Source organism: Symphalangus syndactylus, chromosome 3, assembly GCF_028878055.3.
Source record: "Symphalangus syndactylus isolate Jambi chromosome 3, NHGRI_mSymSyn1-v2.1_pri, whole genome shotgun sequence".
Classification (NCBI taxonomy): Eukaryota; Metazoa; Chordata; class Mammalia; order Primates; family Hylobatidae; genus Symphalangus; species Symphalangus syndactylus.
This window is the reverse complement of record NC_072425.2, coordinates 85,250,392-85,274,823: the sequence shown is the minus strand read 5'-3', so window position 1 is coordinate 85,274,823 and position 24,432 is coordinate 85,250,392. Positions and strand designations below refer to the sequence as shown.

The following is a 24,432-nucleotide window of genomic DNA, read 5'->3' as shown; positions in this document are numbered from 1 at the left end:
TTGGCTGATTTAATTAATTAATTTATTTTTTTGTAGAGTGTTGCCCAGGCTGGTCTCAAACTTCTGGGCTCAAGCAACCCTCCAGCCTCGGCCTCCCAAAGTGTTGGGATTATAGGCATGAGCCACTGTGCCTGGCGAAGATATTTTTACCGGAAAGGACAGAGGTTGTACTTGGAGGTAAGGGACCCAATTCCATTAGTCTAGCCACAATAATGTGTTTTCTCATAACCACAGTCTTTGGTTGGGCTGCTGTAACTAAATATCAACTGGGTGGCTTATAAACAATAGAAATTTCTCACAGTTCTGGCTGGAAAGTCTAGGTTCAAGGCACTGGCAGATTCAATATCTGGTGAGAACCCACTTTCTGGTTCACGGATGGTGCCTTCTTGCTGTGTTCTCCCATGGCAGAAGAAATGAGGGGGTCTCTATCTTGAGCTTCTTTTAAAAGGCACTACCCCCATGATCTAATCACCTTCCAAAGGCCCTAGCTTCTATTACCATTACCTGGGGGGTTAAGGTTTCACCACCTGAATTTTGGGGAGGATACAAAAATTCAGACCATAGGAGCCACTGAATGTGGGGAGCGAGACAGCTCCCCAGCTGCTCAGTAATGGAGAGCTAAGAGGGTGGAGGTCTGTTTTCTCAGCCATTCTTAGTGTTTTTATTCTAGGACTGATCCTAACTTGAGGATCACAGGCTTTTTTGTACAATGGAGTTCTGTTTGTTTGTAATTTTTTTTTTTTTGAGACAGAGTTTTGCTCTTGTAGCCCAGGCTGGAGTGCAATGGCACGATCTCGCCTCACTGCTGCCTCTGCATCCCGGGTTCAAGCAATTCTCCTGCCTCAGCTTCCTGTGTAGCTGGGATTACAGGCACAGGACACCACACCTGGGTAATTTTTTTTTTTTTAGTAGAGACGGGGTTTCACCATGTTGGCCAGGCTGGTCTAGAACTCCTGACCTCAGGTGATCTACCCACCTTGGCCTCCCAAAGTGCTGGAATTATAGGCGTGAGCCACTGTGCCTGGCTGTTTGTAATTTTTTTTGTTAATGAATATAAATAAGATCCCCAGGACCGCAAGTGCAGGGATGCTAAATAACCTGTCTTGATCCCTCATCTGGTGAGAAGTAGAAAGAGGATTAGATTCCAGACGTTCTATGACCAGGCCATATCCCCTGAGTGCTAAGGTTGACGTTAGAATAATGTCCATAAGAATGGGACCCTGATCCAATACAATTAGTGTTGCTGTAAGAAGAGACACGAGAGAGCCTATTTTCTCTCTCCCCGACCAGGCACATACCAAAGAAATGCCATGTGAGAACAAGCAAGAAGGTGGCCATCTGTAAGCCAGGAAGAGTGTCCTCACCAGACTTTGATCTCAGAATTCCAGCCTCCATAACTGTGAGAAAATACATTTATGTTCTTTCAGCCATTCAGTCTATGGCATTACATTATAGCAACCCAAGCAAACTAAGACATGCCCAGAAACAACTACAGGGGTAAAAATGAGCAGATAATTGGTTTTTAGTGTCCTAAAGTTTATCTACTTTTCCTTATGTACTTATTATCATTGCTACTGCTACCAGGCTACTCTTCCTTCTTGTCTGCTCCCAAACAGGGAAGAGCGAGCATAATGGTTCCTAAACAAACATTTCCATTATACCTGTACAGTTCTGATAGAGTTGTAAAAATGGGAGAATATGAAGGTTATTCAGGCTTCCTAATGATACGGTCTGAGATTCACTCTACTAAATATCCCAAAACTAGCCACAAACACAGCAAAACTCAAAGTCAACAAGTTTTCATTGAAAATAGATTTCATTTCATTCAAATTGAAAAGTGTTCTCCCAAACCGCCTGCCAACAAAGGTCTCTGCTTGATAAATGAAAAGATCGTAAAAGAAAACTTCACATTTCTTTTTATGTGGATCTAACAAAAGGTACATAATCAAAAAAACGTTAACACCTGACCTGTCCATGAGGATTCTGGATGATTCACTCTGAAGGAAAAGGGGAGAGAAGAGAATCACTGCTCTGATTTGAAATGTGCAAAGTTCTTATCTATGTCAGTTAACACTGGTATAATATAGAAAGGAAAATGACCCTCAAGAGAAAGATTTCATTGAGCAGAGGGTAAGAGGAACAATAAGAAGGTAGGAGAGACACCTCCTGAGAAGGTTTGCTTGTGTTCAGCTGAAGATTAATAGGAAACAGTGAAAAATCAACGTCCTGTGATCAGTAACTTTAAAGACAAGCTTGGTTCTCTTTCTGGCACTACTGACATTCCCACCATTCTAGCTTCCAAATTCTGGAAAAAGAGAAGATTAACAAAAATAGAGAATGTAGCAACTTCTGGTTTTGTGCCTGCAGGATTGGCACCAAACCCTTGGCGCTCACTTGCTCCATCTACAAGGCAGCACCCCTCCCAGAGGCAGCCGGGGAGGCCTCTCCACCAGGGCCTGGGCTGGCTGGTGGTGTGGCTTCCTCCCTGGGCGCAGCACCAAGTGCAGGTCTCCTACTTGGCCATCTTGCGGATCATGTAGTTGAGGATGCCCCCGTTGAGGAAATAAGTGAGTTCCACGTCAGTGTCAAACCTCATGACAGCCTGGAAGGTCTTTCCAGTATCCAGCTATGGCACAAAGAAACAGAAGAATCATTGAGGGAGGTGGCGAGACAGCTCTGCTCAGAGGAAATTCTGCCCAGCCTGCCCCTCAGGTGCGGTCCATACTTCAGCAACACCAGCAGCACATGGGGACATGCAAGGCTGCTGGCCCCAGCCCAGACCCACTAAATCAGAAGGTGCATTTCAGCAAGATCCCTGGGAGGCTGCTTTGCCCATTACAGTTTGAGAATCACTGCAGACCGTAAATGATGGGGGTGAGAGGCATCTAAGAACTAGAAATAGCTTCTCAGGGCAGTAGCTATTAAATGACATTGGGGTGATATTTTCTAAACCTCTGGGGGCCCCCTGTGGACAGAAGTATCCAATCAGCAGAGATTTCATTAAGGTTGTCCCTTAGGCAGCTGGCCCATCTGCTTATCTGAGACACAGACTTTTGCACTGCCTCTGCCTGGGGCATCGAATCGCCCCTGGGACCTGGTGCTGGGCACTTCATCTTTACCTTGCCTAGGGATCTATCATTTTCACTCTTGGGCTAATCAAAGCCTGGTGCCTGTGGGCAGGCTTAGGGAGGGGTGAGTATATCTGTTGCTCACATTTTTATAGTGAAATGTTTCAGGTAATGTGAAATTCACATCCCTGGGCACTCATCACTAGAGACCAGGAACAGGGTACAGCAGGGGGTGGGAGGTGAGACTAGAACTGAGGATAACTGTGAATAAACAGAGAAATTAATAAATCCATAGGCATCATCCTATGTTGTGAAGGCAGGTAGAAAAGATGCTAGTAGGCTCCTAAGTCTAATGCAGTCCTAGTGAGTGATATTTTTTGCCTTCTAAACCTCACTAATTTCCTTCTAACAAGATTGGTTACAAACAAGGGGGCCCCTTTTGACAGTGCCTGGCATAGAGAGACTCCAGCTTACCTTGACCTGGACTTTCATTCGTGGTTTGAGGTTTTCTGGAATAATGATAGTGTATCGTTCTTGCCCTGTGAGCCCCAGGGCATCTGCATTCTCACCAGGGAGATATTCAAGTGGGATCACCCCCATCCCAACCAGGTTACTGCGGTGAATGCGCTCATAGCTCTCAGCCAGGACAGCTTTGATTCCCTGATGAATAAAGACAGTAGTTTAGACACAGTTCCAATCTTTTCTTTGGATACACAGGTTTACAAAAGATTTTGTGAGAGAGCGGGCATGATGGCCGAATAGGAACAGCTCCAGTCTGCAGCTCCCAGTGGGACTGACACAGAAGGCGGGTGATTTCTGCATTTCCAAGTGAAGTACCCGGTTCATCTCATTGGGACTGGCTGGACAGTGAGTGCAGGCCATGGAGGACAAGCCTAAGTGCGGGGGGGGCGTCGCCTCACCCAGGAAGCACAAAGGGTCAGGAAACTTCCTCTCCTAGCCAAGGGGAGCCATGAGAGACTGTACCAGGAGGAACAGTGCACTCTGGCCCAGATACTGTGCTTTTCCCATGGCCTTCACAACCAGCAGACTAGGAGATTCCCTCCAGTGCTTGGCTTGGTGGGTCCCACCCACAAGGAGCCCAGAAAGCTAAGATCCACTGGCTTGAAATTCTTGCTGCTAGCACAGCAGTCTGAGGTTGACCTGGGATGCTCAAGCTTGGTGGGGGGAGGGGCGTTGGCCATTGCTGAGGCTTGAGTAGGTGTTTTTACTCTCACAGTGTAAACAAAGTCTTGAACTGGGTGGAGCCCACCGCAGCTCAGCAAGGCCAACTGCCTCTCCAGATTCCTCCTCTCGGGGCAGGGCATCTCTGAAAAAAAGGCAGCAGCCCCAGTCAGGCACTTATAGGTAACACCCCCATCTCCCTGGGACAGAGCACCTAAGGGAAGGGGTGTCTGTGGGCACAGCTTCAGCACACTTAAATGTCCCTGCTTGACAGCTCTGAAGAGTAGTGGTTCTCCCAGCACAGCACTCGAGCTCTGATAAAGCCAGATTGCCTCCTCAAGTGGGTCCCCAACCCCTGTGTATCCTGACTAGAAGACATCTCATACAGCAGAGCTCTGGCTGGCAGCTGGTGGGTCCCCCTCTGGGACGAAGCTTCCAGAGGAAGGAACAGGCAGCAATCGTTCCTGTTCTGCAGCCTCTGCTGGTGATACCCAGGCAAACAGGGTCTGGAGTGGACCCTCTAGCAAACTCCAGCAGACCTGCAGCAGAGGGGTCTGACTGTTTGTCAGAAGGAAAACTAACAAACAGAAAGTAATAGTATCAACATTAACCAAAAGGACATCCACTCAGAGACCCCATCCGAAGGTCACCAACATCAAAGACCAAAGGTAAATAAATCCACAAAGAGGGGGTGAAACCAGCACAAAAAGGCTGAACATTCCAAAAACCAGAATGGCTCTTCTCCAAAGGATCACAACTCCTCACCAGCAAGGGAACAAAACTAGATGGTGAATGAGATTGACAAATTGACACAAGTAGGCTTCAGAAGGTGGGTGGTAATGAACTCCTGCAAGCTAAAGGAGCATATTCTAACCCAATGCAAGGAAGCCAAGAACCTTGAAAAAAGGTTAGGCGAATTGCTAACTAGAATAACCAGTTTAGAGAAGAACATAAATGACCTGATGGAGCTGAAAAACACAGCACGAGAACTTCGTGAAGTATATACAAGTATCAATAGCTGAATCGATCAAGTGGAAGAAAAGGTATCAGAGATTGAAGATCAACTCAGTGAAATAAGGCAATAAGAGAAGATTAGAGAAAAAAGAGTGAAAAGAAACGAACAAAGCCTCCAAGAAACATGGGACTATGTGAAAAGACCAAATTACGTTTGAATGGTGTACCTGAAAGTGACGGGGAGAATGAAACCGAGCTGGAAGACATTCTTCAGGATATTATCCAAGAGCACTTCCCCAACCTAGCAAGGCAGGCCAACATTCAAATTCAGGAAATACACAGAACACCACAAAGATACTCAACAAGACCCATAACTGTCAGATTCACCAAGGCTGAAACGAAAGAAAAAATGTTAAGGGCAGCCAGAGAGAAAGGTCGGGTTACCCACAAAGGGAAGCCCATCAGACTAACAATGGATCTCTCTACAGAAACCCTACAAGCCAGAGGAGAATGGGGGCCAATATTCAACATTCTTAAAGAATTTTCAACCCAAAATTTCATATCCAGCCGAACTAAGCTTCGTAAGTGAAGGAGACATATAATCCTTTACAGACAAGCAAATGCTGAGAGATTTTGTCACCACCAGGCCTGCCTTACAAGAGCTCCGGAGGAAAGCAATGAACATGGAAAGGAAAAACCAATACCAGTCACTGCAGAAACATACCAAATTGTAAAGACCATTGATGCTATGAAGAAACTGCATCAACTAACGGGCAAAATAACCAGCTAACAGCATAATGACAGGATCAAATTCACACATAACAGTATTAACCTTAAATGTAAATGGGCTAAATGCCCCAATTAAAAGACACAGACTGGCAAATTGGACAGAGTCAAGACCCATCAGTGTGCTGTATTCAGAAGACCCATCTCAGGTGCAAAGACACAAATAGGCTCAAAATAAAGGGACGGAGGAAGATTTACCAACCAAATGGAAAGCAAACAAAAGCCGGGGTTGTAATCCTAGTCTCTGATAAAACAGACTTTAAACCAACAAAGATGAAAAGAGACAAAGAAGGCCATTACATAATGGTAAAGGGATCAATGCAACAAGAAGAGCTAACTATCCTAAATATATATGCACCCAATACATAAGGCAAGTTCTTAGAGACCTACAAAGAGACTTAGACTCCCACACAATAATAGTGGGAGACTTTAACACCCCACTGTCAATATTAGATCAACAAGACAGAAAGTTAACAAGGATATCCAGGACTTGTACTCACCTCTGGACAAAGCTGACCTAATAGACATCTACATCTCTACCCCAAATCAATAGAATATACATTATTCTCAGCACCACACTGCACTTTTTCTAACACTGACCACGTAATTGGAAGTAAAACACTCCTCAGAATACACAAAAGAATGGAAATCATAACTGTCTCTCAGACCACAGTGCAATCAAATTAGAACTCAGGATTAAGAAACTCACTCAAGACCACACAACTACATGGAAACTGAACAACCTGCTCCTGAATGACTGGTAAAAAACGAAATGAAGGCAGAAATAAAGATGTTCTTTGAAACCAATGAGAACAAAGACACAACGTACCAGAATCTCTGGGACACACTTAAAGCAGTGTGTAGAGGGAAATTTATAGCACTAAATACCCACAAGAGAAAGCAGGAAAGTTCTAAAATTGACATCCTAACATCACAGTTAAAAGAACTGGAGAAGCAAGAGTAAACAAACTCAAAAGCTAGTAGAAGGCAAGAAATAACTAAGATCAAAGCAGAACTGAAGGAGATAGAGACACCAGAAACTGTTCAAAAAATCAATGAATCCAGGAGCTGGTTTTTTGAAAAGATCAACAAAACAGACAGCCAGACTAATAAAGAAAAAAAGAAGAATCAAATAGACACAATAAAAAATGATAAAGGGAATATCACCAGTGGTCCCCCAGAAATACAAAGTACCATCAGATAATACTATAAACATCTCTACGCAAATAAACTAGAAAATCTAGAAGAAATGGATAAATTCCTGGACACATACGCCCTCCCAAGACTAAACCAGGAAAAAGTCAAATCCCTGAATAGACCAATAACAAGTTCTGAAATTGAGGCAGTAATTAATAGCCTACCAACCAAAAAAAGCCCCGGACCAGACAGATTCACGGCCGAATTCTACCACAGGTACAAAGAGGAACTGGTACCATTCCTTCTGAAACTATTCCAAGCAACAGAAAAAGAGGGAATCCTCCCTAACTCATTTTATGAGGCCAGCATCATCCTGATACCAAAACCTGGCAGAGACACAACCAAAAAAGAAAATTTCAGGCCAATATCCCTGATGAAAATCGATGCAAAAATCCTCAATAAAATACTGGAAAACCGAATCCAGCAGCACATCAAAAAGCTTATCTACCATGATCAAGTGGGCTTCATCCCTGGGATGCAAGGCTGGTTCAACATACGCAATTCAATAAATGTAATCCATCACATAAACAGAACCAAAGACAAAAACCACATGATTATCTCAACAGATGCAGAAAAGGACTTTGACAAAATTCAACAGCCTTCATGTTAAAAACGCTCAATAAACCAGGTATTGATGGAACATATCTCAAAATAGTAAGAGCTATTTATGACAAACCCACAGTCAATATCACATTGAATGGGCAAAAACTGGAAGCATTCCATTTGAAAACCGGCACAAGACAAGGATGCCCTTTCTCACCACTCCTATTCAACATAGTATTGGAAGTTCTGTTCAGGTCAATCAGGCCAGAGAAAGAAATACAGGGTATTCAAATAGGAATGTCTCTCTTTGCAGATGACATGATTATGTATTTAGAAAACCCCATTGCCTCAGTCCAAAATCTCCTTAAGCTGATAAGCAACTTCAGCAAAGTCTCAGGATACAAAACCAATGTGTAAAAATCACAAGCATTCCTATAAACTGATAATAAACAGCCAAATCATGAGTGAACTCCCATTCACAACTGCTACAAAGATAATAAAACAGGAGTACAACTCATAAGGGATGTGAAGGACCTCTTTAAGAATTACAAACCACTGCTCAAGGAAATAAGAGAGGACACAAACAAATGGAAAAACAATCCATGCTCATGGAAGAATAAATATTGTGAAAATGGCTATACTGCCCAAAGTAATTTACAGATTCAATGGTATCCCCATCAAGCTACCATTGACTTTCTTCAGAGAATTGGAAAAAACTACTTTAAATTTCATGTGGAACCAAAAAAGAGCCTATGTAGCCAAGACAATCCTAAGAAAAATGAACAAAGCTGGAGGCATCATGCTACCTGACTTCAAACTATACTACAAGGCTACAGTAACAAAAACAGCATGGTACTGGTACCAAAACAATTATATAGACAAATGGAACAGAACAGAGGCCTCAGAAATAACACCACACATCTACAACCATCTGATCTTTGACAAACCTGACAAAAACAAGCAATGGGGAAAGGATTCCCTCTTTAATGAATGGTGTTGGGAAAACTGGCTAGCCATATGCAGAAAGCTAAAACTGGATCCCTTCCTTACACGTTACACAAAAATTAACTCAAGATGGATTAAAGACTTAAGACCTGAAACTATAAAAACCCTAGAAGAAAACCTAGGCAATACCATTCAGGACATAGGCGTTGGCAAAGACTTCATGACTAACACACCAAAACCAATGGCAACAAACGCCAAAATTGACAAATGGGATCTAATTAAAACTAAAGAGCTTCTGCACAGCTAAAGAAACTATCATCAGAGTAAACAGGCAACCTATAGAATGCTGACTGCCTGGGTCGCATTTTGGCTACAGCTCCCAACCCCCTTCCTAAAATCCTTTTCTTCTGCAATTATCTGGTTCTTTTCAATAGTTTCCAGAAAAGACAGGCCTTTGACCTACTACCAACTAATCGGAGAACATTTCTATTTTCCTCAGAGCAAAATAACCAATTAAAATAATAGGTGTGATGTTCAAAGACATTATCAGAAGCCTAAATGTCTGGAGAACTGCCTGCCAGACAGCCACATTTTTTTACTGTACCTGTGGATATGAACTTACAGTTTCCGAAGTGCATTAATTTGCGAGCCATAAATGATTTAAATTGACATCAGGTAAGCCATGTGTACCCCACCCTGAAGATTCAGGCTGGGTGGCACGATTCTTCTCTGCTTTTAGGGCAAGCAAATGCTCAAGAGGTAAAAGCTCTCTGCTCCCTGCATGGCCCCTTCTATGGGGACACCTCGAGAGGTAGAGCCCTGAGATGGCGGAAGGTTCTAAAGAACTGCCTGGGTATGTGCAGAGTGAGTTTCACTCTCTCATCGAGAGCCCATAAGCAGATATTCATAGGCAGTGAAAAGCAATTATAAAAAGGGATTCTCCCAATTTTCCAGGAGACTTAGAACCCATTCTTGCCAAAGTAACTCCTGAAAAAGTCCAGGCTCCTTTTCTCTTCTGTGAAACTGACAGACAATACAATGGCCCTGGCTTATTCCTGACATTCACCTGGAACAAGGGACTTGAATAAATTTGGGGTCCTCAGCCTCTGAGAATGTTATAAAAGCCATGACACCTCTCCCCATGAAAGACATACATGTACACTTCTGGATATGTTTCCAGAGACTTCACAGACCCTACCCCAAAACTGTTCTATAGACATGCCCCCAAGGTCCATTAATGAATGATAGATCCAGTTCAACTCTGCATTGCCCTTCACCAAGTAAAATAAATCCAGAGGCACCAAGAAGCAGGCCAGGAGTAAACACTACCTGCTTTTTTGAGCTTGCTCTTCCTTGACATCTTGGAAAGTAAAGCAACAGGATTTGTGCCTGGGGACCCTCCCAGTTCAGAGGGGAGCTGCCTCCTAGGATGTCTACTTCATACTCACCAGTAGGAAAGGGCCCTTAGCTGCCCAGTCTCGGGAGCTGCCTGCACCATACTCTTTGCCAGCCAGAACGATCAGGGGAAGGCCTGCCTGCTGGTACCGCTCAGCAGCATCAAACACATCAAGCTGAGGAAGAGAAAAGGAAGTTTTACAGATGCAGGAGAGGTAAAGAATGGACACAGGTCCCCTGAGCCCTGGTGAGGGCAGGGCTGGAGGGGTTTGCAGATGGCCAAATCCGTCCAATCATCTTGTCTACAGATTCCCAATTATCTTGATCTTTTTACTTCTACCAAATTAAATTTTGTATTCTTTTTTTTTTTTTTTTTTTTTTTGAGATAGAGTCTCACTCTATTGTCTAGGCTGGAGTGCAGTGGCATGATCTCAGCTCACTACAACCTCCACCTCCCAGGTTCAAGTGATTCTCCTGCTCCAGTCTCCCAAGTAGCTGGGATTATAGGTGCACACCACCACACCCAGCTAATTTTTGTATTTTTAGTAGAGATGGGGTTTCACCGTGTTGGCCAGACTGGTATTGAACTCCTGACCTCAAGTGATCCTCCCACCTCAGCCTCCCAAAGTGCTGGGATTACAGGCGTAAGCCACTGCATCCGGCCTTAAATTTTGTATTCTTAAAAGCCACTTTATATTCTTTTGACAGAAATGCGTAATTGTTGTTGGTTTTATAAAAACATTAGAATCCTAAGGCATCAGGGGACAAAAGGAAACTAGATCAGACTTTTTCTTTTCCATTGACTATTTTAAAACTCAAAAAACAGAATCCGACCTAAACATTTTGACTCAATATCAGAAACTCGGTGATGTCAGTTGTAAAATTAGCAAAACACAAAGAAGGTAACATGTTCTGAAATTATATAAAGTGCAAGCTTTTATTAGTCACCTTTCTTCATGGAGGTCAAGGGAAGAGATGCTAGAAATGCAAATGGAAGCCCAAGTCAATAAAAGGCAGAAAAAGATTAATATTTTAGTACATGAGAAACATCTTATACAAATAGATTTGTTTCTCACAGGAAATCTGAATATCTCACTGAACTGAGACTTTACAAAGACATGATATCATCTCTGGTGGTTGAGCAGTACCATTATTTTTCCTGGCTATATAAGTCAGAAGATAAAATTCCTCAAAAGAGAGACAGGAGTTAAAGAAAACTCTCAAACAGACTTTCACAAATTTGTGTTTTGGTGTACTGATGGAACCCGTGTTTAATTTTGCATGCATTACCTAAACCCGGATAGGATTCTGTATGTCTTCAGCTAGACAGAACTCATAAATAGAGAAACTGTCATAGAAACAGTGAAAACCTTCTTCTAACTGAATTGTCTGGATCCTTTCAAAGGCCAGAAAGAAACAACTTATCTGATATTTTCAGAGATTATAGCTTTGGGTATTAACAATGTGAGAGTGTGTGCTTTAAAAAGTACTGCAAAGTTGACAATCTCATAGCAAAGCACGTCATGTTACCCAAGACTAAGCAGGTCTAGAACTCAGGTCTCCTGACTTTCCTATTAAACACACCATGCTGAGAGCCACTGACAGCTTAGAAAGCAACAGCTCCCTGCACTCTTCTGCTTTTCTAAAGAGAACTTAGCATTTAGCTATTTCTTCTGTTACTGTGCCTGTGTTATCTCTAGGTATTATGTTTAAACTACTAGTCCTTGATTTCTCTACTTTTTAAAATTATCCGTCAATTTCCTACTTTGAGGATTTACTTCTCTTAACAATCTCTCCTCTTCCACACATCTCCCTTCTTCCCAACCTCCCAATATAGTTATTTTGGTAAGTCAGCATTTGGTGTTTGCATGATTATGACTATGTAAATACTATTTACAGCTGAGCCAGGTAATGTGCTATGATTTCCTTTTCTTGGTGATTTAAGACATGTTTCACTGGAGTCAGTAATTTTCATTTGTTTTGAATGAATTTTTCTGAAAATTACTAATTTTCATTTTTTCTATGTTTTTCCTGTTTCTATGTCCTTACCCATTAATTAAACCCTACAGTACAAATCACCTTTAAAGATATTCAAACACATCAGGCAATTTACCATTTTAAAATCTCTGTCATGGAGCTATCATTCCTGGAGCTCTCAGTCCCGTTCCAACTTGGGCTGACTGCTTGCTCTCTGGGCTTGGTGCATTCCTGTTACAGAGGACTCTTCCTTCACTAGCATCCTGGGGATTCCCTTCATCTGGATCCTGTGTCTTCCCTTTTGATTTACTCCCTCATTTTGGTGGAACACATTGCCAAGTAGCTTCCTAAGGAAGGTATTGAGGGCTTTTTTAAGCTTTTGAATATCTGAATGTGTCATTACTTTAAGTGCACTTGACTGGTGGTCTGATGGGTGTAGATTTTAGGATGCAAATCATTTTCCTCAGTCTAAGTTCCTGGCATCAAGAAGTCTGGAACATGTCTTATTTCCTGTTGTTTCATGTGAGCTGTTTTTCTCTGGAAATGTCGAGATTTCTCCTTTGTTGCTGTTAATTTCACAGTGATATAACTTGGAGTGTTTTAAAATTATTTAGATGGGCCTCAGTGGGCCTTTTCAATCTGGATTCTCAGAGAAATTTTGCTTGTAGTTTTTTGTTTTGTTTTGAAATAATTTCCTCTCTTGCATTTTTTCTGTTCTTTTTAACACTTCGATTTAGGCAGGTTGTTAGGGCCTCCTGAGTTCAGTTCTTACATTTTTTTCTCTTATCTTTCTGTTACATATTCTAGGAAATGTTCTTAACTAATCAACTTCTCCTTTGAATTTTCTTTTTAAATTTAAAACATTCTTTCTTGTCTTCTGATTGTTAGTTCATAGTAACAGAAAAATGAACCCTTCTCTAAGGATATAATTTTTTTCTTTTACTTTTTGCACCCCTCATCACCCTGTTCAAGTCTTGGCTCAAATGTCTGTTCATCCTTGATTCTGTCTCATTTAAGATGAGCTTCTAGACATCTGACTAGAAGTTCTATGTCATGCAGGGCTTGTAAATGAGTGTGGTACACTGTGACGTTTTTTAGGGGCCCCCAATGTCTATAACTACAAGTCTTTCCCCTTGGTCTCTAAGGTATTCCATCATTCAACATGTATCTTTTTTCATTTAATATTCTGTAACCTCTGCTATCCATTGAACAGGCATCTGCTGGGCTAGGTCCTAGTTATCAATGATTATTTCTAAAGAACGAGTTTGTGTTACAAAAACATAATCAGTTACGAGTGAGGCAGTATGTGTGGTGGTAAAGGGCACTGACTTCAGAGCCAGACTTTCGGGGTTTTAATTTCAGCTCTTCCACTGTGTGACCTAAAGGAGTAATACGACCTCTTTATGCTTCACTTCTCAATTTAAAGCACAGATAATCATGGTACCTACCTCAAGGGGTTGTTATGAGCATTACATAAATCAATATATGCACAGAACTTAGGAGAACATCTGGAATGTAGTTAAGTGCCATAGACATATTAGCTATTATTATTTTAAAATAAGTCGGCAGGGTTATTTCTCAAGTAAGTTAAACAGTTTACAGGCAATTTCACAGCACTCACTGGGAAGGGAAGTGACACTAAGGCCCTATGACATGTACCAGACTCTATGCTAGGTTTTATATTTCATTCCATTTCATTTTAAGCCTCAGAGATGGAAATAACTTCAAGGCTCCCTGCTGCAACACACTGACCATGGTGCTCCCATTAGAACCAAAACATGCCTCCAAGCACCTCTCTACTCCTTCTTTTCATGTGGATTAGATGAATTGAATTACATGCCAATAGAGTCATACAATAGCACTTCTTGATAAATATCCTTTAATTTAACCTGGTATTTCCCCTTCAAATACTTTAAATGAAATTTCACTCAAAGCTCAATTCCTAAGAAAAGAGACTCAGTGAAACCACGGTTTAGAATCTCTAAGCAAGAAGAAAAGGTTTGAATTTGTCAGTGATAGATTCTATGCATATGGACACCTGGCAAGGAGGACTGTAGTTAGTCTGACGTAGGATGGAGTTGTGAAGAAAAGCTAAAACCAAAAGGCGAGTAACTGTAAATGTCCAACCTCCACCAAGGCTGACAAATGCTAGTGTCTGTAGGAAGCAGAAGACAATACTCACGATTTCCCCAGAAGGCAGATGGATAGTCTGTGGTGCCTGCTTGTTCAAAAATCTGTTTAACAAGCGAATGTTGGCAAATGTTCCCCGTGCCATGACGGCGTCATTACCTCGGCGGGAGCCATAGGAGTTGAATTCTCTTGGAGTTAGGCTAAGAAGGCAAGCAAGAAAGGAGCTGGCTTAGTGAGGCAAGCAAAGATTAACCTTAGCTTACACCAAGAAAAGAAAAAAACAAAACAAAACATAGACCTGGCTATTTCTCTAAATCTCCTAAGCATTGTTCTCCATGGCAGAAAAGCTGTCCCGAAAGCTTCAACGGAGAAGAGAGAGAGGTGAGAAGGGGTGGTGAGAGGCATCAGTATTCTCCTGGGTTAACTGTCTTTCAAATCTGGTTAGAAAAATAAGAAGGAAATCTAAAAAAGAATGTTTTATTTGTTAGTAGGGTAGCCTATAAAGCTTCATATAAGATAAAGAGCTAAATGAAAAATAAGTGAGAAAATGGAAGCAAAGAGAAGAATTAGGGTAGGCAAATCAGATGGATCCACAAATAGGGGGAAACACAAAATACGTTCCATAAAGTAACCAGAAATAGTTTCAAATTTGTCCCTGAATTAATCAGGAACTCAATGCAAAGGAAAGACACACAGCTGGCAACATAACTTACAACTTCCATGAGAGAAAAATTGAGGCAGTGCTAAAGAGGCAGAACAGCTATTTCTGGTCCCCAAACCAGAGGAAATCTTGTCTGTGGGCACTCAATGAAAGGAAACTTTGCAGTGTCAGGAAACGTACCTTAAAATTAACACAGGGACCAGTTCACTGAGCTGTTCCTTAAAATACTAGGAGGTGGATGTGTTAATATTATTTAATTAATGGTTAGATAGATTTAAGGACTGAGAGTTTAATGGGTTTCAGTAGCAGGTGAGTATGTCTTAGAATCCCTGAAACTACCCAAAATGTTGTGGGTATGTGCATTTTTCTGGGAAGGCATTAGATTTGCTTTCATTCAATTCTCTGACATGTTCATGCCTCAAAAGGGGTCAACAATCAATAGAAAAAAGGCATTTGGATTCTGTTCCTCAAATTTGCTCTGGGGAATCACTGAAAGAGCTGATTCAGCAGATGGGGATCGGAACCAGGAGTTTTTATCTCCTCACATGATTCTCATGGAAACTCAGATTGGGGAACCACTGACCTCGATTAATATTAATATATGAGACAGTAGTTGATAATACTGGTATACCTCTGAATATCAGCACACTACTGAAGAACTGATAAACACATGAGTAAGCTGCAAATCCTCCAAGCAGTGCTCTGTAAACATTAGGTTTCTCAACCAGGACCTGGCAATGCGTGTCAGGTTCTGCCTCTGCCCTAGGTTAAGAGCAGAGCCTTGTACTTTAAAGATCAGCTAACCCAGGGGCAGGGATGACAGTTTGGCCTAATGTATACACTTGCTCAAATGAAGGTCCCTCTCCCCTTCCCCTTGTTGGGATTCACATGTTGATTGTTTCTCCCATGGAAGCTGTTAAGCAGCAAACAGAAAACGCAATTGGTTTTTAAGCCCCAGGGTTAAGCCTCAGTGGAAAACCAAAGAGTCTGATTCCAAAAGGCCAGGTGAAAAGAGAAATGCTGGCCTCATTAACTCCATTACTCCATTTTTGCCTTTAATCCTTCCTGCCTTACTCATACTTACCCTCTGTTAGTTAAGTAGCGAGCAGCAGGACTGTTTCTTGCAATATTTCCAGCTGGAGAGATGTGGTCAGTTGTTACTGAATCTCCCAAATTTAGCAGCACATAGGCATCCACTATAGATTTAGGGAGCTGAAGATCCAGAGTCTAGCAAAGAATACAAAAAGTCAGCATTGGCCCAGGTTTTCTCAAACAAGTTACCAGATCAGTCTCAACGATGGTGGCCCATGGACCTGAACCAGATGACAGTTCCACACCAATGCACGGAAAATTCTAGTGTTCTAGTTTTTATCAAAGATGCTAAGAAAAGTAAAGTGAATTTACTCAAAACATTCATATCTCAATCTTGAAGAAAAGGTAAAATACTGGCAATATCCCCTCAAAAGCAACAGTAATGCAGCTGCAAATGACATTCTCTCTCTTCACATCCCTAGAACTCCTCAGATGCTGAGGACAACTGGAATCCTCACTTCTACTGCATCCCTTCCCACAGTGACCCACCCAGGAGAGCATAAACTTCTAGATCATCAGTTTCAGGGACAATGTCCTTGGTTTTTATGGGTATAAGGTTCACTATGGTGGGCTCTGGGGATGTTCTCCTGGAACAGTCCCTCAGACGCTACTAGATTTAAGTCCAGGTGATTACCAGGGTGCCTGCGTACATCCACGCAGAACCCCTGCATAGAGAAACTATAGACCCACAGCAGCCAAATATCCCAGCCTCCCAAAACTTTCCCTGGCAATATCTGCTTGGGTTAGCAAAGGTTTTAATAAAATGGGTAGTCAAAGCAAGAGTATGGGGTAATAAAGTAGATATTATTAGGAAAGAAATCCTTCAAAGAATTCATTTTGTTAAAAAATAAAAAGCCATACCAGATTTTCAAAGAATGGTGGTGATTTGATATATGTAGATTTGGAATTCCAGAAAAACAGCTTATCTGATGGGGTTGCTAAGGCATTCCAGCTTTCATTCACAGTCTTAAAAAAGAAAAGAAAGGCAGATCTAATCACATCCCATTCTAGAGAAAATTTAATATGCAAACACAAAACATACATTCAAGCTAAAAGGTACACTAAAAACCATTTTTATTCTCAATAGCCACATACAAGAGTTCCTTTATACTAATAGTGGGTCATGCCAAGTAACTTAAAAATCCATAGACACTGTGGGCTGGGCGTGGTAGCTCATGTTTATTAATCCCAGTACTTAGGGAGGCTGAGGTGGGAGGATGGCTTGAGCCCAGCAGTTCAAGACCAGCCTGGGCAAGATGGCAAAACCATGTCTCTATAAAAATAAAAAAAAAAATTGTCTGGGTGTGGTGGCATGTGCCTGTAGTCCGAGCTACTCGAGAGGCTGAGATGGGAGGATTGCTTGAGCTCAGGAATTTGAGGTGGCAGTGAGCTATGATGACACTACTACACTCCAGCCTGGGTGACAAAGCAAGACCTGGTCTCTGAAAAACAAAAAACAACATACATATACGCCATGATAGGCAGCTTCTAGGATGGCAGGAGGGATCCTGCCTCCTGGGATTCACATCCTTAATTGACCCCCTCCTGTTGAGTGTGGGCTGAAGCTAGTGACTATCTCCTAGATTAGGTTATTGAGACCTGCCTTCTGACTCTCTTGCTCTCTTGCTCTGATGGAAGCCAGCTACCACGTGTGAGTCGTGAAGAGACCCTCATAGCAAGGTGCTGAGGGAGGCTTCTAGCCAACAGCCAGTGAGAAACGGAGGACCTCAGTGCAACAGCCCTTGAGGAACTTCATCCTGCCAATAGCCACATGAGTGAGCCTAAGTGGACCCTCCTCCAGAGACTGCAGCCCCAGATGACATCTTATTGGAACCCTGTGAAAGTACACAGTGAAGCTGTGCCTGGATTCTTGACCCACAGAACCTGGGAGACAATATATGTTTGCTGTTTCAACTAACTATATTTTGAGGTAATCTGTTACATAGCAATAGATAAGTAATGCATATGCTTATCAATAACTTACGAAATAATAATCCAGATTGTGCCAAAGGGGAAATTACTGAGTGTTTTTGGGAAGTGGCCTTCCAGGTCACACAAACACTGCGTAGCAAATGACAGCTGCTATGCATTAAAATTGGTCTGAGTTCTGTCCACAGGTCCCTTAACTCGGCCTTTGGAGGAATGCATTTAACACAATGCCCACCAAGCTCCCTAACACCATCTCCCAAGGAGCACCTTGTGAAGAGTGTAGTGTGTGAACATCACCCACATCACCCTTTCCCCTAGACAGTTCTACTCTCATTTAAACCACCAGCCGCAGTCAGAAGCCCTTGGGTCAGTTGAATGCAGAAGGCGGGGAAAGGAATAATATCCAAGAGTCTCAGAATATAATGCTGAGCCCCATACATTTCCTCCTATTTGCAAAATGTATGGAAAGTTTTATTTCAGTAGTTTGGCACTTCCTACTGAGTGGCCTTAATTTTTTTAAGTGTGCAAAAATGCATTCTGAGAGGTGCATTCAACCAATGGACTCCACTTAATGACACAATATAGTGACCACCAGGGGTCCTCGCCACAGCTGACACACACCCCTGGGTGTCCTAGAAAGGCGTGGGGTTTTGGAGAGCTGAACCTGAGGCCTTTCTTCTCTAGGCTGTCACCGACTTGTCCAAATCTGGGAACATCTGGGGGAGGTGGGGTTTGTAAAAATGCAAGTCACAGGAGAAAAATGACGGAGAACCACCTCCCCAGTTATCTGAAGAAATAAATATTACTTTATGTAGTTTATACTCCCGTTAGCCTTGAGGTCTGCAGACAGGACATAGAGGGAGCAGCTTTCCCTTAGATCCTCTGGGGCGGGGAGGGCAGTGTGGGACCTCACCTCTATTTTCTGATAGACTTCCTTAAACATCCCTGGGATGACATACTGACGCTCCACTGCCTGGATCTCGTCTCTAGTCGGCCAGATATCTTTCAGAAATACCTGCTGTCCCTTTGCATTTACTCCTGGGGAAAAAATGTTTATTAATGAGAAAACTTTCTAATATGCAATTTTCATGATTATACAGAGTCAAGCCTCGTTCTCGGTAGTTATGTTCCATAAAGCCTGTGTGAACGCTGAATGAGTGGATACGGAATCACTGCCACTGGAGGAAATACAGGGTTAGGTTCCTGCAAGCCTCTGGTCACCAATCAATACATAACCTTGCTTCATGTGAGGTTTATTATTCACCTTATTTAATAGAAATTGTTGACTCACTGACATTGAACTTCCAGCCAACAGCACTATAACTCTGCTGAATGAAGCCTATCTAAACATAATGCGCATCACAGTCGGCCTGTGCTTAAGAACACCAGAAGCACTTCAGGACTATGCTCAAGGACCATTTTGAACAGCGAAATCACCACAAAAAGAACAAAAATGCAAAAAGCATGGCACTAAGTAGACCAAGAAAAGGATCCTTATATATCGCATGAGAGCTGAAACAAGAAGTCAGAGTGACGCCTTGTCAGATCTCAGCATAGAACGTGTGTGTTGAGTGATATAAAGTTTTCACCCCTTTGTGCTGATCTGTGAATGACCGTGAACATACTACAAATATTGATTTGGAGGTTAAAATACATTTTAGTGACGAGGCAAATCTGCAAGCATAGAACTCACAAATAACGAGGATCAACTGTACGTCTAAAGTTATGATTTCCTAAAAGTAATTTCAGAGGCTTTGTTTTCATATTATCTATTTGGCTTAGAATAGATTGAGGCAGGCAGAGCAAGCAAGCCGATCTGAGGAAAGGAAATGATGTATCATTTCTTTGGAATTCTGAGAAGTTGAAATATCTGCAGTATGTTTCTACAGAGTATATATTAAAACAATGCCTATCATTAAAGTGAGAGCTAGAAAGGGAGGAACTACAGAAGAAACCAGAATAGCAAGATGTCTCTCCTTTTGGCACCTATTTTCCTTTCGTTATCCTTTACCCTCAGTAGATTCTTGTTTTAACTACTGCAGTTAAGTCTTAGCTGTATATTGGGGAATAAAGAAACGATTCTCTTCTTTGTCTTATCCCTGGATGTTCTATGCTTCATTTCTTATTAAGGAAAGCAGCAACTTTCTTCCAGTAATATTTCTGAATTCACTGGAAAAAAATTATGGCCGCACAAACAAAATCTTACCCAATGGCTCTTTCTCAAAGTCGATTCTGATGGTTCCAGCAATTGCATATGCTATTACTAAGGGGGGAGAGGCTAAATAGTTGGCCCGGGTGTTGGGGTGAACTCGACCTTCAAAATTCCTGTTTCCAGATAGTACTCCAACAGCTACAAGGTCTCCCTGTGTAAGGCAAGAGAAAAATCAGGTCACTAAAAGAGACTGACTAGGCTTCTTGTCTCAGACCATTGGCAAGAGTTTCCACATCGCAAGGATACAGTCCGTTAAGCTGCCCTTTCACTTGGTTCTCTCCCACTAGAGGGGAGAAGGGTACAGCAGGGTGTCCCCGTGGGAGATACTCTGGGTCAAAGGAAGCACAGACATGTTTAGTGATTTCTGCTCATGAGAGAATATCAGGTAGTTAGAAGGCAATATACTAGTTATTGCTGCCTGGGGCCCAAGAACAGGTGGGAAAGACCTAACAGTTGATAGTTAAAGGAAGTCACAGTGACTTACATAGATTCTATAATTAATGCAGAGCAAACCAAATAATATTTTTCAAGGTTCAGCATTTTGGGGACAAAAATCAAGACAAAGCAATTTAGTTTAGATTCATTTGTGTGGAGACTTGTCTCACTTTGAACCAATTTTCAAATTATTTGGGTTGGTGCAAAAGTAATTGTGGTCTTCATCACTGAAATGGCAAAAATCAGTTACTTTTGCACTAACCCAATACCTATAACAAACAACTGTAGAGCTCTTTGTAGTGAAAACCAGCAAGTACTGAGCCCTTACTTGAGTGCCAGATACTGCACTAAGTGACTTACGTTTATCATCATCTTAATTCTCACAACTCTATAAAATAGATACCATTATCATCTCCAATATACAGTTGTGAAAACCCAGGCACAGATAGGTTAATTAACTTGCCCAAGGTTACCCAGCTAGTAATTTTAACTAAACTCAAAAGATCATACTCTACACCACATCCCCTGCTTCCATGGACCTTCTTGAAAATACTAGCATTTTTGTCACGTTACATGAAAAGAAACAACTGCTCTGAAGACCTACAGGCACCTCTGCAATTACCTGTGTGATGGCTTCTACCACAGGTTCAGGTAAAGGCCCACTGTTGCCAATGCAGGTCATGCAGCCATAGCCCACCACGTCAAACCTAGACACCAAGAGAGAAGCACAAAAAAAAAAAAAAAAAAGTAACATTTAGTGAGCCCTTCTGCTGGCCACAGTTTCCAGAGACCACTGTTCAAAAAGGAATTGCAGTGCATGAACTAAGTTCAGTATAGTGCTATTTCTAAAAGTTTCATTCTTGAGAGCATTCTGATATATAACATAAGAATACTATTCATATTTTTAATTTATAAAAAGGAATCAAATTGAATGAGCAACAATTTAAAAAAGTTGAAATCATATATGCCATTTAATATCTTCATTAACTACTATTGTATAATCCTAAGGAGATTTGAATTTTTGAGGTACATGAATAAAATATATGTCATAAGTCAGGAATAATAGGGAAATTGGAGAAAGCATATTTGGCAATGAATACATTCACGCACTGCACAATGTTTCAGTTAGTGACAGACCACATATACCCAACGGAGCTGAAAAATTCCTATCACCTAGTGATATCGTGATGTCACAGCGCAAGGCATTTCTTGTTTATGATGATGCTGGTATAAACAAACTCACGCTGACTTTTTTTTTTTTGAGACGGAGTCTCACTCTGTTGCCCAGGCTGGAGTGCAGTGGCACTATCTCCGCTCACTGCAAGCTCCGCCTCCCAGGTTCATGCCATTCTCCTGCCTCAGTCTCCCAAGTAGCTGAGATTACAGGCACCCACCACCACGCCTGGCTAATTTTGTTTTTTTTTGTATTTTTAGTACAGACGGGGTTTCACCGTGCTAGCCAGGATGGTCTCGATCTTCTGATCTCGTGATCCACCCGCCTCGGCCTCCCAAAGTGCTGGGATTACAGGCATGAGCCACCGCGCCCGGCCATGCTAACTTTTTATTGTTTTTTTAGAGTGTACTCTTTTTATTTATTAAAAAAAATAGCAAACCAGTTAAGTGTAAAACAGCCTCAGGAAGGTTCTTTAGGAAGTATTCTAGAAGGCATTATTATCATAGGAGATGACAGCTCCATGGATGTTATTGGCCCTGAAGACCTTCCAGTGGGACAGATGTGGAGGTAGAAGACAGTAATACTGACAATCCTGACCCTGTGTAGGCCTAAAGTGTGTGTTTACCTCTTAGGTTTTTTTTTTTTTTTTGAGACGGGGTCTTGCTGTCACCCAAACTGGAGTACAGTGGCATGATCATAGCTCACTGCAACCTCAAACTCCTTGGCTCAAGCCATCCTGCAGCATCAGCCTCCTGAGTAGCTGGGACTACAGGCATGCACCACCATACCTGGCTAATTGTTTTAAATTTTTTTTTTGTAGAAACAGGGGTCCCACTATGTTGCCCTGGCTAGTTTCAAACTCCTGGCTTGAAGCAATCCTCTTGCCCTGGCCTCTCAAAGCACTGATATTACAGGTGTGAGCCACTGGGTCCAGCCTGTCCTGGTTTTTAACAAAAAAGTTTAAAAAGTAAAAAAATAAAAACTTCAAAAATAGAAAAAAACTTATGCAATAAAGATATAAAGAAAATATTTTGGAACAGCTATACAATGTTTGTTTTAAGCTAAGTGTTTTAAGAGTCAAGAGTTTCAATAAACTTAAAAGTTTGTAAAATAAAAGTAAGCTACGGTTTACATTATTGAAAGAAACTTTTTTTTATTAAGTTAGTGTAGCCTAAGTGTCCAGTGTTTATAAAGTCAGCAGTAGTGTGCGGTAATGTCCTAGGCGTTCACATTCACTCTCCACTCATTCACTGACTCACCCAAAGCAACTTCCAGTCCTGCAAACTCCATTCATGGTAAGTGCCTTAGAGGGCAAGAGGTCCTCTTTAGATGGAATGTAAGGGTTTAAGTCTAACTACCAGCTGATAAACGACTATGCAATTAGATATCATCAGATAATCTCACATTTGTTACAAGGTGACACAGCAAGATACATGAGGGATAAAATTCAACAAAAGCAATGGTGCAAAAGAAAACTCTCCCTCACCCAAGCTGAGACAGATAAGGCATGACTCCGCTTTCTTGTAGGTAGTAGGTGACCACGCCACTCCCAGGAGACAGGCTAGTTTTGATGTAAGGCATCACGTTCAGGCCAGCATCCACAGCTTTCTTTGCTAACAATCCTGTGAAATGGTAAACACAGATGCAGTGTGGGTGGCTGCCTGCTCTAGGTGCCAGACACACTTCAGAAAAGAGCCTGATTTTCTTCAGTCTGCATTTCCTGCCACCACCTGACCATGCTCCCTTCATGTTGGCACTATCTGCTGTTTCTGCTGCCAAACAGAAATCTAAAGGCTTCCTGGCCAATGGTCATTTAGATGTATGCAGTAAACTCAAAACTAGGCAAGGAAATGAAGAAAGAGATTTGCTTACTTTTTTTTTAAAGAGATAAATGTAAAACCATTTAGGAATATATTACAAAATGAGTTTTTAATTTTTTTAGAGGGAAAATGATCATTCTAATTATGTTTTATTTGGATGAAAATTATCATTGAAGGAGCCCTTTCTGAAACTATATCAACTGTGTGCTGACTGGCAAGGAACGGTCAGCCAAGAAGTAAAAAATCGAGTGTTCAGATATGTCTTGAAGTGGAGGATCTGCTGGACTTTGGCAGATACAGAGACTGCTACTGGAACACTGGGTGCTCTGTCTTAGGAAGTATCACAGAAGTAGCAAAAACATGAGCAGTGGGGGTGGGGGCATGAGGGGACAAAAAGCACAGACAAGCTGGTAACTTGTCTACAGAAGACTGGTTTGTTCCAGACCAGACAAGGAAAGCTTAGGTGGTAATACACGGACTCAGGCAAAGAAGGCTTTCCCAACGCCCGTGTCTGCTTCATAAAAAGGAACTGTTGACACTGTATGGTCTGTGGATGGATATAAGAGGAGCTTTGGGGATGACTAAAAACTTGGAAACTAAAGAGACCTTATAGTAGGGAAACCGCATATGTAAATATTAACAACTCAACCAGAATTGCGCAACAGGTCAGTGGCCCCAGGTTTTATCAGCCAGTGCCCTGTGCGCTCATTCAGAAACACCTCCCAGCATTCACGTCAGAACTCAATCCTGCTGCTCAGGGGTTTCGTGGAGAACAAAGTCTGTGACAATACTTTATTTTTCTTCCAAAGTCTGACACACAAATGTAGGCTTTCCCAGAAATCCAGCTTCCTTTGCTTTCCTCTACTTATTTTCTGTGTTAATTCTCAAGAGAGACTATTATGCAGTGTGCATTCTATTTTAAAAACTTTGCT

At 41.9% G+C, this 24,432-nt stretch overlaps 1 protein-coding gene and 1 long non-coding RNA gene across 3 annotated transcripts in view; one reads left to right on the top strand and one right to left on the bottom strand.

The window, feature by feature from the left end:
- On the top strand, positions 1-19,955 carry LOC134736311 (uncharacterized). 2 transcript variants are annotated; one of them, XR_010120253.1, is made up of 3 exons: positions 1-177; positions 3,786-3,935; positions 17,569-19,955. It is a non-coding gene; the product is annotated as an uncharacterized lncRNA (long non-coding RNA). The 2 variants fall into 2 exon arrangements; XR_010120252.1 differs by lacking the exon at positions 1-177 and adding an exon at positions 1,108-1,399.
- ACO1 (aconitase 1) overlaps positions 1,798-24,432 on the bottom strand; it is a 65,236-nt gene continuing 42,601 nt past the window's right edge. Inside the window, exons 12-21 of the mRNA XM_055272403.2 lie at positions 23,167-23,302; positions 21,129-21,213; positions 20,066-20,222; positions 18,773-18,897; positions 16,792-16,896; positions 15,923-16,065; positions 14,230-14,377; positions 10,124-10,246; positions 3,543-3,728; positions 1,798-2,626 (exon numbers count right to left, since the gene is read on the bottom strand). Coding sequence (XP_055128378.1) covers positions 2,513-2,626; positions 3,543-3,728; positions 10,124-10,246; positions 14,230-14,377; positions 15,923-16,065; positions 16,792-16,896; positions 18,773-18,897; positions 20,066-20,222; positions 21,129-21,213; positions 23,167-23,302 — 1,322 coding nt within the window. The 3' untranslated portion in view covers positions 1,798-2,512. The remainder of the gene's footprint in view (positions 2,627-3,542; positions 3,729-10,123; positions 10,247-14,229; positions 14,378-15,922; positions 16,066-16,791; positions 16,897-18,772; positions 18,898-20,065; positions 20,223-21,128; positions 21,214-23,166; positions 23,303-24,432) is intronic.